Source organism: Chrysemys picta, unplaced genomic scaffold (assembly GCF_011386835.1).
Source record: "Chrysemys picta bellii isolate R12L10 unplaced genomic scaffold, ASM1138683v2 scaf215, whole genome shotgun sequence".
Classification (NCBI taxonomy): domain Eukaryota; kingdom Metazoa; phylum Chordata; order Testudines; family Emydidae; genus Chrysemys; species Chrysemys picta.
Window position 1 is genome coordinate 33,743 of NW_027052922.1, and position 18,686 is coordinate 52,428.

At 37.9% G+C, this 18,686-nt stretch overlaps 1 protein-coding gene across 1 annotated transcript in view; it reads left to right on the forward strand.

Annotated features, from left to right (window-relative positions):
- The window catches only part of LOC135978332 (rab proteins geranylgeranyltransferase component A 2-like), a 46,283-nt gene that overhangs the window by 4,117 nt on the left and 23,480 nt on the right, over nt 1–18,686 (forward strand). Inside the window, exons 2-4 of the mRNA XM_065579282.1 lie at nt 4,807–4,911; nt 8,199–8,262; nt 13,449–13,545. Of these exons, the coding sequence (XP_065435354.1) occupies nt 4,807–4,911; nt 8,199–8,262; nt 13,449–13,545 (266 nt within the window). The remainder of the gene's footprint in view (nt 1–4,806; nt 4,912–8,198; nt 8,263–13,448; nt 13,546–18,686) is intronic.

The window sequence follows — 18,686 nt, forward strand, 5'->3', positions numbered from 1 at the left end:
AAAGAGCATCATGCTGTTTGCCCTAACGGAAATGCAAATTGAATTTCATTACTATTATCCTTTTAGTGTCTTTTGCTTTTAATTCCTGTATGCTTAGCAGAGATTGCTCATTTAGCTTAATTTGGTAAGATTTAAGGTATTTTAATTCACATCAAGTATATTTCAAGTATGGTTACATTAAAAATAATTGCTAACATTTTATGTTGAGCCTACTTTAAATGTGTTTCTTCTAAAATAATTCTGGCCCAAAAACTGAAAAGATGTGACAAATGTAAATTTATATTTCTATAATAAAAAGATATAGCAAACACATAGTAATTTACATATCTTTCCTGAAATATTGCATAGTGGCTTTGTCAGTGCTGGTAAGTCCATTTCAAGGATGTCGCCCTTAGTCCATTAGTTTGGATAATGAGCCCTATAAAGTACATTTATAACTCATGGCACTGCAAGGAGATGGATTCTAATTTTCATCCTTTTATCTAGACACATTGAAAGAAGGTCAATGGAGGGTTCTGTATGATTCATTGTCCCAACACATATCAGATGACAGAGACCTGATAATGTCAGTGCATAAGTGTTTTCCTTATTTGGTAGCAGCACTAGAAAGAAATCTTCTCATGATCATCCTTTGAAGTGAAGTGGAAACTGATATTAAAAGAAGCAAGAAGCACTATCTTTTTTTCTGTTTAAAGCCTTATCAGACATATGACTTGATAGCTATTCCTGAACAAAGGAGAGAAAACAACACTTAACAGGAAAATAAAAAGCCTATATAGTTGCTTTTGCTGGCTTTGAGTGATGCAACATGACATTTAATCAACCTTTCCCCCTCCAGAATGTTTGGGGGGGATGGGGGAAACTTGTTTCATAAACAATATAAAAGGTTATAATTAGATATGAATGTGCCAGCTTGACTTGCTTGTTTATTAGCAGTATTTAAATGAGTGCTCTAGAGTGAAATTAGTTCAGCTCACATTTAAAAAAAATAGAAGTAACAAGTGAAATACTTGTTGAGTAGAACGATTTACATTATATGCATATGGTATTTCATGTTTAAACTTGATAATAAAATATTAAACATTTATTTAAAATATGTAATTTTAATATTTAATATATTTAAATGGACTATGTGCACTGAAACTGTTGAATTTAGACAGTTAGAATGTTAGACAGGTGGTTTGCAAATCGCACATTGTCCATTATTATGAAACTAATATTTAGATTTTACAACTTTTTTATACCCTTGTCACTATTAAGTTCTTGCTACCATTCCGACTAAGTCATGAGTCTATTCTATCCGTATTTCTCTTCTGACTCTCATTTCAAGCACCGACTTTCCATAGAAAGTTGGGGTGAAATCCTGGTCTCACTGAAGACAATGCCAGCCCTACCATCTACTTAAATAGGGACAGGATTTCATCTTTTGTGGGCTTTTTAGGTTTGTTTACTGTAAGAAAACTGACTAACTAATGTTATAGAAAATGTTTATGCTTACTTTATAATCAGATATTTTATTGGTAGATGAGTAATACATTCTGGAGTGTGCTCCTTTGAGGCAACTGATTTGTGTCACTTATTTGGGTAGCCGATTCAAAAAGGCTTCACTCTTCTAAGTGGGAGATGTTTTGCATGTCAGCCAAAAAGTTCAGCGAAAAAGTGTTCAATGTTTTTATATAGAAAATGATCTGACATTATAGAAAGCCTTAAAAATCCTTTTGAGAATCCAGTATTAAACCTTAAAGATCTTTGTGACATTAAAAAAAAATAGCCCCAAAGGAAGAAACTGTAGAATGTATATCCTACTTGAAGTTGAACTAAGAACAGCAGTCATTAAGAAGGGTATCCTCTGAAATTGTAGTCTTGTCCAATATGTTCAGCTTCTCAGCTTTGGGAAAATATAAACAAACATGGCTTCAAAGCATGTCAGCTGGTCAGTAGTGGCAAGTTTTAATTATTGCCCTTAGCAAACATGTTTAATTTGTTTCTAACAATGTTTTAATCTTTAGTTGCTAAGTGTAACTATTTTGTTTTTATTCTTCAAGTGATGGTCTTTATGTGTATTCCATACTTGGGTATGCATGCGCCTAAGTTCAGATTTTTTTTTTACAGGAAGTGTCCATTGACCCATACATGCACCGTAGCTTTATTTGTACTGTGAACCAAAGGCATCAAGGGTGATGCACGAGAACACCTCTCCAGTTCCTTCTTACCACTGCATGGTCTGAGTCAGAATCTTTGGTGCCCTCAGCTCCTTTCTATTGCAACATTTCTGTAAATATATTGTATATAGTTTGTTTTGCTGGCTTTATAGTATAGTGTGATCTTCAGTCATCCTGTCACACCTAGATTTTTTTCAAGGGACTTCTTGGATCCTTTCCACCACTGATGAAATTCGCACCTTAGTGGGACCTTAATTTCATTCTGTTGTCTCTCATCAGACCTCCCTTTGAGCCTCTGGTCACGTGTTCTATGGCCCATCTGTCTAGGAAGGTGACCTTTCTAATCACTGTAACATCAGCCAGAAGTGTCAGTGAGCTGGGAGCTCTCATGGCAGACCTTCCATATACTATCTTTTATAAGGAAAAGGCCTTGTTATGCAGCCACCCCGGATTCATCCCTAAAGTAGTGTTTGAGTTTCATGAGTCAAACCATCAACTTGTTAGTATTTTTTCCTAAACCTCATGCCTCGGATGAAGAGAGGAGCCTGCATTCTCTGGATGTCCAAAGGGCTTTGGTCTTTTATCTAAAAAGAACAAGAGGCATTAGAAAAATACCTAAACCACATGTTTCCGTAGCAGAGAGATCAAAGAGTCAAGTTATATCTGCTCAGACTTTCGAAATAGATTTCTGGTTGTATTATCCTTTACTAACTAGATCACATGCCCCCTCAGAGGGTGTGAGGGCTCATTCCAGAAGGGCACAAACAGGCTCTGCTGCATCTCTGAGAGACATACCCCTAGTAGAGGTAAGTAGAGCAACCATCTGGAGATCCTCGAATATCTTCACAAGACATTATGCTTGGGTCCTGTTGTCCACTGTGTATATAGCTGTGGGGACTGCATTATTACAGTCAGCTGTCGCTTCTGCTTCCTCACACTCACCATCAGTTTGTCGACTGTTTTTTAATCTCCCGCATGTGGAATATACATAGGGACCATCACTTGAAGAAGAAATGGAGGTTACTTACCTGTAACTAGAGGTTCTTCGATATGTGTGGTGTCTATTTGTATGCCGACACATCCCCTCTGCCATGGATTGTTTGGACTCACGGTAAGAATAGGAACTGGAGAGGCAGTGGCCTGCCTCACCCTTTATGTGCTCGGTTTGGAGCACAAGTAGAGCTATGGTGCATTTGCAGTGCATGTGTACTAATGTGTGGAACACAGACAGGGACCACACATCTCAAACTTCCAGTTACAGGTAAATAACCTCTAATTCTTTGAGATCCTTTTTCTCTGCTTGTATAATATTTCAATAAAATAGCTAAACTTCAGCGCATATTCCCCACCATTTTAGCTTTCTGTACTAGTATTCTTGTTACATATTTTGGTTTTTGGACTCAGTTTTCAGCCTTGATAAGTAAAGAAACATTACTTTGTTGCATTGTACTTTAACAGAAGATATGAAGGATTATTATAACCTCAAATATTTCCAGACAATAGTATCACAATTTTTTTATATAGATAGCAGCAGTTTTTTTACTTAGTAAATGAGTGAATGGCTACCTTGAAGACTAACACCAATGACATTTCCTAGAAAATAACTAGTGTGGAAGTATTTCACAAAAAGGTAGTTAGACCGTATTTCATAGAGGCTGAATCTGTGTTGTGCCTTCAAAGGGATCCCAGGTCTTAGTTATAAATTATTATTTAATTTGTCATTATTTTTATATTCTAGTAGCATCTACATGCCACAGTCAAAATCAGAACTTATGCACATATCCTACATGCTGGTACCAGTATAGACAAGGCCTTAGAGAAGTTCTTAATATTAGATTTTCAAACATTTGCCTGAAGCAAACTTAAAATAATTTTTTTACCTTTTAAAACTCTTATATTTTGTCTTTAAAAGAGTATTATCTATCATGACCATTGTTCTGCTCTTAGAACAACATGATCTATTGTGCTTTGTCAATACAACTAAAGAGTTAGATCACAAATGCTTTGTAGAATCATAGACAGTAGGGCCAGAAAAGATCACTTGGATCACTCAGTTTATCCCTTCTCACAACCCCATATTTCTCAAGACTACTCCCTTACAACAGTCAAACTTTCTTTCTTTCTAACTTGTCATTAAAGCTTTATTACTATAGTAACCTTGTCCTTGCTTTGATAAAGGGTACCAATGGAAAACTAAGCGTGGTGATACGGGTTTGGACACGTAGTAAGAGTAGGAACTGGAGGTTCCTTATAGGAAATCATTCTAAGTTTCACTTTTTCAGTTATCACCGTCTGCAGTTGCCATAAAGAGCCAGGGTTAGCAATGTGGATGTAATGCATGATTTTTGTTTGTGAAATGATTATATAATGCTCTAATACTATTTTTGGTATAATTTAGAACAAAGAACTGCATGCACTACATTATGTTTCTCTTTTCTTGTAAGGTCGTGTTGTAAGTAATCAGATTTGTGCTAAGGAGTCATTTCTAGCTGTTTATAAGTAAAATACATAGCATTTATTACTAATTGTTGGAAACACAGTTGAATCCCTCAAAAAATGTTCAACTTAATGAGCCTAACAAATTACTTATAAAAATTATATCATGAAATTAATCTCTTCCTATTGTGTCGTGCTTCTTTTACAGATGTAAAGCACTCATAGATCATTTTGGGCAAAGAATAAGTGCTAACTATTTTGTGGTGGAAGACAGTTACCTTTCAGAGAAAACTTGCACAAATGTGTGCTACAGGTAAATATTGAGCAAGAAGCATAGTAAATGCTATTTTTTAAAAACCTCCAATATATAAAATATGTTGCAAATGAAACTTCACAACTTGATGCAGAGGGCAGCCTCATGGTAATATAGCCTAATCTCTTGTGTGCATATTATAGAGGGCACTATGCACCCTATATTCAGCTCCCCTAGTATTTTCATTATACATTTTTTTTCTGAAGGGTATTTTTTTTTTTGAAGAACTCTTAACATTTCTGTTCATGCAGCAGGAATTTAGTATTTGTCAGGGGGATATTAATTGGTTTAGAGTGGTGCCTGTTGTTCAGATTTGGATGAGTGTTGAAAATCATCACTTTTTTCCGTGTTGCTGATCAGAGTTCATTACTAGCTTCTTGTCACAAGGAAGAAAAAAAAAAGTCGTTCCATTAGCTTTGCACATATACTGCCCTTATGTATTCAATGTGTTCCAGATGGGGGACAGGCAAAATGTATCGGGTACAATATCAGATTGACACAGTCAGTAGGGGAATTAAGACTTGAGTTCATGATCTCCTGGTTCCCAGCCCAGTGCACCTTTTTTTAGGCTGGAGTCTTTGCCAGAGTGTTTTGAACATATAAATTGCTATAAAAATGCTAAGTAAGAGACTTGATAAAAAAAATTATCTGTTCTACAGGAAATACCAATATTTTGACATTTGTTTTCATCTCAGATTTGTTTTGAGTTAATAGTAATCTCTGTATCCAGCTGAGTTGTCATGATGTTTCATGGGAATTGTAGTTCCAGGTCTCTTATGCCCCATTTCTCCTCTGTAGGCCTTGTTCCCTGGCAAAACTATATCTTGCATCATATACTGTCATCTCTCCTTGTGGTCAAGCTGCCATCATGCTTTGCTTTTTGTTTCAATTTTCCCAATGGAAAGTTCTTTCAAAAAATTATATTTCCCTGTGGAAAATGACAATGTAGATAGAACCCCATTTTCTGGAGGGGAGATATTTATTTGACAGTTTTCAACCAGCCGTGCTAAGGACTCTGGAAAATCAGGCCATGTGTCTCAAATTGGGGTATGTCGAAAATTAGGTGCCCAAATTAGTGGAGATATTTTGCAAATTCTGGCTTTAATTTCCCTATGCTTCAGTTTTCCATTGTGAAACCTCTCCCAAGCTCACGCCGGTGTTGTGAAGATGTGTGTTAGGCTCACATATTACAGTAATTAGTACTGTAGGAAAAAGAACAGGAGTACTTGTGGCACCTTAGAGACTAACAAATTTATTAGAGCATAAGCTTTCGTGGACTACAGCCCACTTCTTCGGATGTAGGAAAGAAGATGAGAAAAATACTTGTCCTTTGTTTCATGCAGCATTTGGATGGTGTACAGTAAATAAGGAATGGGGGCATACTTTGAGGATAAAAATAAATATTGAATACCTCAGTCCCTGAGCACCGTTTATCCTGTGCAGTGATGTCTATCTCTATATTTGTGTACAGACACACATGGGTTTGTTTGTGGTGGAAAACTTGCTTTTCAAATTGAAAGTGATTGACAATATAGCTTGAGGCAGTAGTGCCCACCTGGGGTCGCTCTTCCAATCCAAACACCAATAGTTTTCTCTACAAACTTAAAAACATCAGTCTTTGTTGTTACTTCCTTTTTAAGGTATTTTTTTACCCTAAATATGTTGTAGATGCAGTTACAGTTCTTCCTTTTGAGATTTTTCTTGTTTAGCTCACATCTTCATATGATGCTGGCAGCCAGCAAGAATTCCGTAGCCTTATTGGTAGCGATCGTTGCATCATTTCCCTCCCTCCCTCCCCCCCAAAAAAAATTCTTTCAGAACATTGTTTCGGGGAGCCTTTTGGTGCTCCTGGTGTAGTATTTAAAAGTAACATTATTCTTGTACCATTTTTGCTTTATGTACCATGGCTTTTGTTGCTGAATAGCCTGACCAAGTAGCACAAGAGCCAGGAAGCTTGACCCAGATGCTGCAGAAAGTGCAATAAATAGAAATGTCTCAAATATACAGTTTTTAGGCATTGAATACGATTCATCGAGGCCATGTGATTTTTGTAATTTATATGATGAGTTGCATGTTTCTAAAATTAAAAATTTTTTCTTGTTCATTTCCTTTTTCCTACTGAATGCATATGAAATGTGTCAGTAATATAGGTATTTGTGCATAAAAATATAAAATTGCCTCAAAATGCTATTTATTTTATAACCAGAATGTTATAGAATCTCTGCAATGTAGAATTATATAATATTCTGGTTACAAAATATTTTTATTCATTTAATAGAAGCTGAAGCCTTGGTCTTGCAGTCTTTTACTTGCATTAGTGCTTTTATTTTGGTAATGGCTATAGTGCATTAATTGAGGTTGTAGAAGTGGGCCTACTTCGTAACACAAAATATGTAATTAATAATGTGTAATCATCAGGGCCGGTGCAAGGAAGTTTCGTGCCCTAGGTGAAACTTCCACCTTGCACCCCCCCACAGCCCCGCGGCAGCTCCCCCCCCGCCCTGAGGCGTTCCGCCCCCTCCCTCCCCCCGGGGAGCCATGAGGCAGCTCCCCATCCCAGCTCACCTCTGCTCCACCTCCTCCCCGAGCACGCTACCCCCACTCTAATTCTCCTCCCCTCCCAGGATTGCGGTGCCAAACAGCTGATTGGCGCCGCAAACCTGGGAGGTGGGAGCAGTGAAGCAGCAACGGCGTGCTTGGGGAGGGGGCGTAGCAGAGGTGAGCTGGGCTGGGGAGCCCTGCGGCAGCTCCGCCCCCACCCCCCAACACTTTGGGGCACCCCCCCCCCCGTGGCAGCTCCCCAGCCCGGGGAGCCATGTGGCAGCTCCCTGTGGCAGCTCCCCACCCCAGCTCACCTCTGCTCCACCTTCTCCCCGAGTATGCCGCCCCTGCTCTAATTCTCCTCCCTTCCCAGGATTGCGGCGCCAAACAGCTGATTGGTGCCGCAAGCCTGGGAGGTGGGAGAAGTGGAGCAGCTGCTGCGCTGGGAGAGGGAGTCTGAGCCGCACGTGTCAGCGTGCCGCCGGCAGCCCAGCCCAGGTACGCTGTAAAAAAAAAATTGAGGGCACCGCTTTTTGGCGCCCCCAAATCTAGGCGCCCTAGGCAACCGCCTAGTTTGCCTTAATGGTAGCACCGGCCCTGGTAATAATGATAGCTAGCTTATATTTAAGTAACAAAAATAATTTGCCACAGTGGTAATATTGTAACTAAATTATTTTCAAAAGGCCTGAATCCAAATAGCTGTTTTCTCTCTTGTTAAGTATCATAATTGCTTTATTTAATTGTAGGCAGATCTCAAGAGCAGTGCTCATTACAGATCAGTCCATACTAAAGACAGATTCAGACCAGCAGGTATGTATCAATGCCGTATTTGTAATCTTTTTAAATAGTTGTATATGATCAACTTAAACTTCTGTGAAGAATTAATTTGTATTTTTGTTTCTATTTGAATCTAGCTTTCCAGTTAATTGGTTCTATTGATATTATCTTAATCCCATTTTTTCTCCTTAAAGTAGCAAATTAAATGTAAAATCAGTCAAAATGGAAAACTACTAGCTAGCAATGGGACTGGCATATTTTTGTGTTTGTTAATAGTCACTCTGACACCTTTTGTTAGTAGTCTCAGAGAAACCAAGAATTGAATCAGAATTGAGACTAAACATCAAGCTTATCCCTATGAGAGGTTCCTCTAGGCCAAGACTGGTGTTTATTTGTGGAGCTATTTGAGGAAGCTTGCATAGTCCTTGGCACTGTTAATCTGGTGCCTTTCATGATCTGTTCACTCAGGGTATATTTACACTGCAATTAGGCACTCGCAGATAGCCTTTGCCAGCTGACTTGGACTTGCAGGGCTGGGGCTGCAGAGCTGTTTGGTTGCAGTGCAGACATTTGGGCTTGGGCTGCAGTCCAAGCTATAGAACCCTCCCACCTCACAGGGTCCTAGAGCATGAATGTCTGCGCTGCCATTGAACAGCTCCTCTGCCTGAGCCCTGTGAGCCTGAGTCAGCCATAGGTTTTTAATTGCAGTGTAGACATACCCTTAATGTTTAAGGGGAATTTTTTTTTAAATAGCATAATATATTTAGTTTAAATCAGATACTGTATACTAGTGCTTCTCAACCCATAGAGTGCAACTTGCAGATTGGTCACATGGGATGCTCACTGAATCAAATCCCCAGGGTTGAAGCAAAATTGGTAGAACCATGTAGCTAGAACCCAATGGAAGGCAGAAAGGAGTGACTTTCTCCCTCGTCCATCCTGCTGCTCCTCTGTTCCCAAATCTAATCACAGTGCAGCCTTTAACTCACCTGCACAGTGGTCAGCTCTGGGGAAGGTGAAGCAGCAATTCTAGAAGCTGTGGCGCCAGCTTCACAGCCTCTTGCAGCAGCTGTGCCCAGAGTTAAGTGTTACATAAGTGGAATATAGGAGAGAAGAGAAGCATCCACAAAGCCAGTTATTACCTGCAGTCACAGGAACATAGGTATTAGACCCAGGTCCACAGAATCCAGTATCTTACCTGTGACAGTAGCCAGCACCAAATCCTGCATAGGAAAGCGAAAGAGAACCTGCAGTAGACAGATGTGGGATAACACTGCTCTACAGCCAAAATGCTTCTGAAATAAATGTAGTCAAACTTTACTAATTCTGGGTCACTGAGAACGAAAATGATGCTTAAAATTGTTGATTGGCTCTAGTTTTCAAGATATGCTATTGGGTCAGTACATACGACCCTTGACTTGGGAAGGGCAGAGGATAAGTGAATTATAAAGGGAAGGGATCTCAGTTTAAACCAGAAATGACTAAAATACACCTTTGACTAGATCTATGAATAAATCTATGACTGGGTTTGGACAGTACTTGCTTTTTAGGCGAAACAATGAATGATGCAATCTGAAGCTGGTAGTGCATCATACATGATATGAATTGCATCATGTTATTCCTAGAAGTCATGGATGATGCAATCATAACGAAGCTTACATCACTCTGCTGAACAAATTGCCCTATATCAGCTCTAGAAATCATACAGTGTCGTGCTCTCTTATTTGTCCGTGTTTGATTTTGCAAAGGGACACATTTCTGTTTAGCCAAAGTGAGCAGAGATGCCTTGTACTTGTGTGAACATTGCAGATAACTTCTGCTATATTTGTGGTGAAGTGACTTTTGCATCACAAAAGTGCAGAATAACCACTATGGTTAAGAAAGCCTATCACCTTTATTTTGGCTGCAAAATTGGAGATCAGGACAAGAGGTGGGCCCCACACATGTGCTGCACCACTTGTGCAACAAATCTTGGCCAGTGGTTGAACAGGAAAAGGAAATTTATTCCTTTTGCAGTGCCAATGATTTGGAGAGAGCCAACAGATCATACCAGCAATTGTTACTTCTGCATGGTGCCTCCAGTTGGGAAAGGTGTGTCAAAGAAGAAAAAGTGGACTGGGCATTATCCAAACATTCCATCAGCTATACGCCCAGTACCCCACGGAGGAGGACTGCCGGTTCCTGATGCACCAGAATCATTCTCACTTGAGTCAGACGAGGAAGAGGATGAAACTTCTGGTCCTGAACCATCAATGTCACAGGACCCGCATTTTCTCCCATCCTCCTCCTCTGAACCACACCTCCTAACACAAGGTGAACTGAATGACCTTGTCAGGGATTTGGAACTACCCAAGAGTAAGGCAGAGCTGTTGGGCTCAGGCTACAGCAGTGGAATCTCCTGGCAGGTGATGTTAGGGTTTCCATGTTCCGTGACCGTCAAAAGGATCTTGTCCCATTCTTCTTCATGGAAGGTGATCTTGTAGCCTGCAACAACATCAATGGTGTGATGGCAGCCCTCAACATCGTTCACGATCCAGATGAGTGGAGACTGTTCATTGAGTCATCGAAGACGAGTCTTAAAGCTGTTTTACTGCATAATGGCAATGTTTTGCCATCAATTCCAGTTGGTCATGCAGTCCATATGAAGGAAACCTATGACAACATGAAACAACTTTTGAGGTGCATAAACGATGACCAACATCAGTGGCAGCTTTGTGGCCATTTGAAGGTTGTTGCTCTCTTGCTTGGTCTGCAGACTGGATACACAAAGTACTGCTGTTTTCTCTGCAAATGGGATAGTCGTGCAAGAGATTCCCACTACATCAAGAAAGATTGGCCACTCCGACAGTCATTGGAGCCTGGGAGGAAAAGTGTTCAGCATCCACCACTTGTTGAATCAAGGAAGATTTTGTTACCACTCTTACACATCAAGCTGGGTCTGATGAAGAACTTTGTCAAGGCCATTGACAAAACACAAGCAGCTTTCAAGTACCTCCGTGGAAAATTTCCAAAGTTAAGTGAAGCTAAGATAAAGGAAGGTGTCTTTGTTGGTCCTCAGATTCGTGAACTTCTTCGAGATGATGCATTTGACCATGCACTGCGTGGCAAGGAAAAGACGTCATGGAAAGCCTTCCAGTTAGTGGCAATAAATTTTCTCGGAAACAACAAGGCAGACAATTACAGGTTGTTGGTGGAAAACCTCCTCAAGGCATACGAAAGCCTTGGTTGCAACATGTCACTAAAGATACATTTTTTGCACTCTCATCTAGATTTTTTTCCACCGAACTGCGGAGCAGTGAGCGACGAGCACGGTGAGCGATTTCACCAGGACATTGCAACAATGGAGAAACGCTATCAGGGCAAATGGAGCCCATCAATGCTTGCAGACTATTGCTGGGCAGTGACGAGAGATGCTCCAGTTAATGAATACAAGAGACAAGCCAAGAAGCGCCGAGTACACACTGAATAGGACTAAACTATGTACATAATAGTTTTTTGCCTTTTGTTTTATAATAAATTTTATTTATATAACCCTTTTGCTGATTTTTAAAGTGTTACATAAACAGGACAGGTGAAATATTATCATGTAAAGCAACCATAAACGCATGAAAAGATCTAGGTTTACAATTTATGATTAAAACTCTACTATCTACACAATATACATAGACATAAAATGTAAAAACTTAAATACCTTAGAAACAGTAGCCAATCAGTTGTTTTAATTGTCATATTTGAATTCAGCACATCAAAATACATAATAAATAGCACATTTTATCTCTGAAGCAGACGACTTCTCAAAAATTGTAGACCAGTGTAATCTGTCCATCAGGGAAGTCTCATTCTAATCCATAATAATGATTGGCCACAAAGCATGAAGGTTTTTTTATATCCCTTCCAAAACTTTTAAATGTTGACTATTATAACTCAGATATTTTTATTATCCATATAAATATACAGTCCTCTATTGTGCTAAGTTCTTTGTGGAATTTACTGCCAATCTGTCTACTGTGTGGTTAAAACATTTCCTTTATCCTTCAATTAAGTTAAATGTCCACATGCTCTTCTGTTATGAGAAAGGGAGAATCTAAGTTCCTATCATTTTTCTCTACATCATTCATTTTGTGTGCATGTTATTTTATAGACTCCCAGTTCTTCCAACTGTTCTCACAACCAACTGCTGCCCATATAGAATCAAGACTCCACTAGACACTTGGCTTCCCCACTTATTTCCATCCTCATGAACCAATGGCAGTTTCAAAATTCAAAGGGTTGTGTTTATGTCAGTTGTGGCAAGAAAATAGTTAGGTTTGTTAGATTCCATGTGGGAAAAGGTTAAGAAACATTTTTCTAAAAATGGCTACAGTGTTGATTTTTTTTTTATTATTATTGTACATCTTGTCCTGCAGACCTTACTAGCAAAAGTAGTCTCTGTGGCACTATACATGTGAGTAAGGTTAGGATTGATCCCATGGATTTCTTTCTGAAAGGAGTACACCAGAAAATAAAATTACATTAAAGTAGTCTTAAGTGTCGCCAATTACTTTTTACCTTAACCAGGAATTGCCTTGATTTTGTGGGATGTTTGATCCTTCATGTTACTCTACTTTAACAGACTTGTTTATGAATTTTTAAAGCAGTTCATAAAAGGAAATAAATCTGTCATGTATAGTATGTATGGGATTTGACAACAGCTTCTCTGGAGCTTTCTAAGTCTATTGCATAAATACATATTTATGGTGTTGATAGATTGCATACTTATTTACCCACTGGTCTGTAACAGCTCTTTTTGTGACCATATAAATACTCAAGTATGAACTTCTTCAAACTTATTTGTAGGACTTAAATCTTATTTTAGAAAATATGGATATTTTGAAACTTAATAGTCAATAACAGCATCAACTTTGAGTAAGATTTTGCAAGTGTATATTTAATGTTAAAATTTGTATTATATATTCAAGATTATATGCTGTGTAGATATTAAAGAAATAGCTATATATGATATCATCAATATTGGGGTGTTTGGTTTTTTGACTTTTTTGGGTACTTGAAGCTTTGTTCCCACTTGGATCCCTTGTGGCAATAGGCATTTTTATATAGATAGTCAATAGTCTGTTAACAGTGTGACATATTGCACCATTATAATGTAGAATAATGAAACAAAGATCAAATTGCTTCTTTGGCTAATTTGATATTCAGTATTTTCTGTTCCTTTCTTTTAGATTTCCATTTTGACAGTGCCACCAGTGGAAAGAGGGCAGCCAGCAGTTCGAATCATTGAGTTGTGTTCTTCAACCATGACGTGCATGAAAAACACCTGTAAGTTCAGAATAAATGTATTTTGACTGGTGGGTTTTTTTTGCTTCCATCAGCTATGAGAAAAAATTGTTAAAATATTTGTTTGAATCATTCGTCTGTTGCACAATTATCAGATTCCTGCTTGAGCAAAATAATCTATAATATCTTACTGCTGTCAATAGGAAAGAGAAATAATTCCACTCACCCTTATCTTATTCAGTACCATGTACCTAGTATTTCATGGGCTTCTGTGGGCTGCTTTTAGTTATCTAAAAAGATATTTTTGAAAAACTCAGGTACTAGAATTGTTTATGTAAACTCTTGCTATAATGCTCCTTTATTTCCAGAAGAGTCCCTGGGGAGAGCTGATCATGTAGGTATAGTCCTCATATCCAGTTGCAGTTAGGGCCACGTGTTGTTTTATCTCATTTAACTAACAAGATATAGTGTAGAACTCTATAGTATAGTGTATTTTCTGGCACAGAAATACCGAAGACCAAATCTTGTCCCCTTGACTCACATCATTACTATCACTAAGTTTGATGTCACTGATGGTGTGTGATCAAGCAGGATTCTGCCCTGTTGGTTTAATTATAAAATAGTGCTTGCCCATTTCTTTAACACAGTTAATGAAAATATTCTTCTTTATGTACCAAGAGATTTTAAAAGTAAATTACAACCCCACCTATCCAGAACAATATTTAAAATGTTGCATGGCTACTTCATGATATAAAGATGTTCCCCAAATCCCCCTTTTCCTAACTTTTCTTTTTCTCTCTCAGAAATAGAGGTCCTGAGTAGAGATCCCTGAAAAAAGGGAATCCCCTTCCAAGGAAAAAATTTGCCCCCCCCCCCTTTTTTTTTTTTTTTTTATTGTCCCATATTGGGACAAAATTGTGAATTTTTTCATGGAAGGGAATTTAGAAAAAAAAAAAGAAGCATCAAAATGGAATTTTTTGGCCTCCAGGTTGCCCACTGGGAAGGCTGTCATCAAATTACTTGTTAAATTGTGAGAGCCTTCCAGCCTGGCTGTCAGAGAAGCAGAGCACCCTGGTATTTAGCTTTCCACCCCCCACCCCCACCCCCCAGCTTCAGGAGACAGAGCCCAGGTGCTCTGCCGCCCTCCCCTGGAGCTGTGGGAGGCAGAGAGCACTGGCAGAAAGTAAAACTGGCAAAAGCTTTTTCGTAAGGGCAGCCAGGAAGGCATCACTTTAATTTTTACTGAGGAAAAATCAAAACTTTTGGATACAAGTTTTTCAAAAAGGGCATTATTAATTGGATAATCATTCCAATGCAAAATGTTCACCAAGCTCTAGTCCTGACTTTTGTTTTGCAATCAGCCTTTGCTAGCTCAGTGTTCTGGGGCAATGCATCTGCAATTCCTGCTCCCCAAGTGGCACAATAGCCAGCTAGCACTGCCACAAATGTGGCCAGGATTGGCCAAAGATGGGACATGACCAGGGTGTGTTGTTTCAGCTTTTGCCACTGATGCAGCTAGGGAGCTCCATTTGCAACTTGGTTGTCCTCCACTAATGGCCACCCACCACCACCAAGGAATGGTATAATGTAAATACAATTGCATGCTCCAGCACTTAGTAATCTGTTGAGGGTACAGCTTCTGTCACCGACTCAGTGAAAGTCACTAATTAGCTGGGTGACTTACTGTGCTCCCAATTGGAGTTGGGAGAACTGCAGTTCAATTTCAGTCTGAAGCTGTGTTGTCACTTTCCAGATGCTAAATTATTGCCAAAGTCCTCTGTCAAATGAGGAAGTCAGAACCTGATATTTCTGAGTTAACAAATAAGCTGAGAAAAAATGAGGAAAAATGTTGGGGGCATCTTTGCATTGTAAAGGGGGCAGTTGAACTATAAAAACAATACAAGTTTATCTTTAGTAGAATAGTGGATCTGTTTGTTTGCCACTTAGACTTGCACACTATTGTTAAAACTCAATAATAAATAGTTAGGTTTAGTCTCCAGAGATGTGTGTGCATTACAGTATCACCATTAAACTGAAGATCTTTTCTCATGAGAGAACCAAGATTAGATTAGCTAGGTTGTGTGGATTATTTATGAAAAATCTTGCAAAAGATGGGTGCGGACGTGGGCTTACACCGTGTGTTGGTTCTCATGTACAAGGGAAGGCAAGGTTAGTGGGTTTTTCCCCAAAGAGCTTTTTTCCTCCTGCTTATTTTTTACATTGGAAATTCAGGTTATCAGGATGACCTGAAGAATTAGCAGGATTATATCATCACTGTTACCAAAAAAAAGTGAAACATGAGTTATTGAGAGAAGTGATTTTTTTTTAATTTATTTTTTTTTTGTTTTTTCGAGGGAGAACAATGGGGGTGAGTTTTGTGAGCACTTAACTAAAAATCTTGGGAGAAAATTTTTAAGAATTAAACACCCGACCCTTGATTTTACATCTGAAACAGCTTCCAGTAGCCTCTTCTGACTCATCTAAGCAATCCTCCAGCAAAATAGGAAGATCAGACATGAAATTCAGTGCTTTTTCATGCATCATAAAGATGCAAGGAATGGCACAATTGTAACTTTTTTCCTTTTTAGATTACCTTTAAGCCTAACACCATAAATCCAATCCTATATTGCAATATGTTATACTCTACAGAGGATTACAAATATTTCATTTCATGAGAACAGCCTTTCAGCATAGGTAGAAAATACACTTAAGAGGAAGGATTTTTTTCACAGAATATTTTGGAAACAATCTGTTTTTTTGTTTTTTAAATGTGTGGTCCTGTTGATCTCCATCTTTTTCCTTTGTTCTTGTGTATACTGAGCAATTAATGTAATTCTATTTGATATATTTTCAGATCTACAATTAATCCAACATAACAAACTTCCTACTGTCAATAAATAAAGCACTAACCATCTGAATCTCATCTGACACCTCTTTTTGGAGTTTGTTCTTGAAAGGACAAATTGCTAAGGCAAAAATATTGTATCCAGCACATATTAAGTCTTTTTCTTTGTAGCTATAGAATGTAGCTCCAATATTAGAAAATAGGATTTTTCCATCATAATAACATTATAAGAGAAATGAGATTTTATCGGAATTGTATGGCTATATTAAATATTTCTGCATTAGCCTTTAATTTTTTTATATGTGTGTGTGAATGAAATGACTAGAAGGGACCTTCCAGTGTTTCCATTAAAAATTCCTATTTATAAGTGTTTATGTCTGAACCGTTAACATTTGATGTGGTCTGAAAAAGTTGAACAAATTGTTCCTATTGAATCTCTCAGTAATCAGTTGGTCTTTTCTAAATTCTGTTAAGGGTTTACCAGTTTGAGACACTTCAAGGAGATAAGTAGAATGATACTGAATAATAACCAACTCATGTGCTGTAACCTACATCTGAATTCAGGTCTTCAGAAGGGAAAGGAGGTGAGCTTATCCACTGAGCCACCTGGTCCCTTAAAACTGTTTTTATAGTATAGAATAAATAAAATTCATTGTAATAATTATTTTGTTATGTATTTATACAACAGAGTACTTTAGGTCAGTTGTGTTGCTAATGCTCATTCATTTAAATGACAGATGTGTTGCCTTGGTTTCTTCACTATATTATGAAACACAATAGGAAGTCAAACCTAGAAAGCATTTAATGTTCAGAGTGGGTTATAAACTCACATGCAAGCAATATTCTAAATTGAGGCTAAAATCTAGCACAAGAGCATGATGGAATCTTAAACCATTTCCTCCATCCCGCCCATCCACATTACTTCCACTTCACTCAGAATTTTTGTAGCCTTTCCTCAGAATGTACTTGTTTTGATGTATCAAAGTGTGCAATTTAAATCCTTTACTTATTTTGTTCTTATACTCAATTAATGATGAACTGTTAATTTTTTTTCAGTGTTGAAATAACATGGTGGCATTTGGGCAGAGCTAAATTCTAGTAGCAGAGCATATTTCATAAATCTCTTATTTTATTTTTACATCATTATCTGTAAATGGGTTTTAACCTGACTGATTTCTCCCTCAAACAATTACTTAAGATAAGTATACAAATACATCTAGTCTTTGATCATAGTGCATAAATGACAGGCACATAATCGGTATTGCCAGCTGAGTGGAACCAAACTCCTTCACTTGCCCTAAAAATTGAGACTGTAATGATGAAATCATGAACTAAACTCATCGTTCTTCCTGCTAGAAGAATTACTTGAAGACAAATGTTGGCAACCACTGTAACTAATGCAGTTATACCTGAGTAAATCAAACATAATCAAAATATATACTGATGAGACTTTGTGACTCATAACCATAACCTCAAAGATAATAAAAATGATTTTATAGAAAGTAAATGATGTGAACATCAGTGATTTATAGCTGTTTTTTTAGAAAAATAAATTGTATTCCAACATTTGAGATAGTAAAACATTTTAATTAAGGTTGCAAGACGACTTTCATTATCACCACACATTTTAATTTACTTATCTTTGTGATATACTCTCATTTTGGGCTGAAAGATTCCATTCTTGGTTGAGACAAAGGATATATTAATTTCTTATATTCCACAAAATGTTGGGTTTTTTGGTCTTTCAAAACTCTCATTGACTTAGGTGGGGCTAGGAGTTCACTGAAAACGTTTTTGATACACTTGTAAATGAAATAAATTAACTTTAATGCTATGCTGCACTGCAGTTTAAAAAAAAAAAAAGTGCCATGAATTTTTCTTTAAAAAAAAAAAAATTTTTTTTTTTAAATTACAAAACTGTATACAATTTTCCTGAAATAAGGTTTGTGTATATGCAGTAACATTTTTATTCAATTTTAAGTAATTGCCTTTCGTACTGTTGGCTTGATCAAAATTGTATGTAATGTATAGTGACATGAGAATGGTAAGTTGAAAACCTATTCAGTTTGAGTTGAAAATCTGTGGAGATGCTCACAGCACAGTTATGCTCTCCACAATACTGCAACTAGCATTTTCCTTTCCACCTGCTCCCTTCCCTCCCTTGAGACAGATTGTCCTGTCCTCTGATGAAACTGGGAGGGGAAAAGGGCCAGAAAATACTGTGTGGTTGAGAGTTCAAGATAATTATCCACTTGGGTAGGAAGAACTGGAGATAGTGAACAGCGTGCATATCCTCTCCATTCATCGCTGTACCACTAAAAGGCTTCCAGTCATAGCA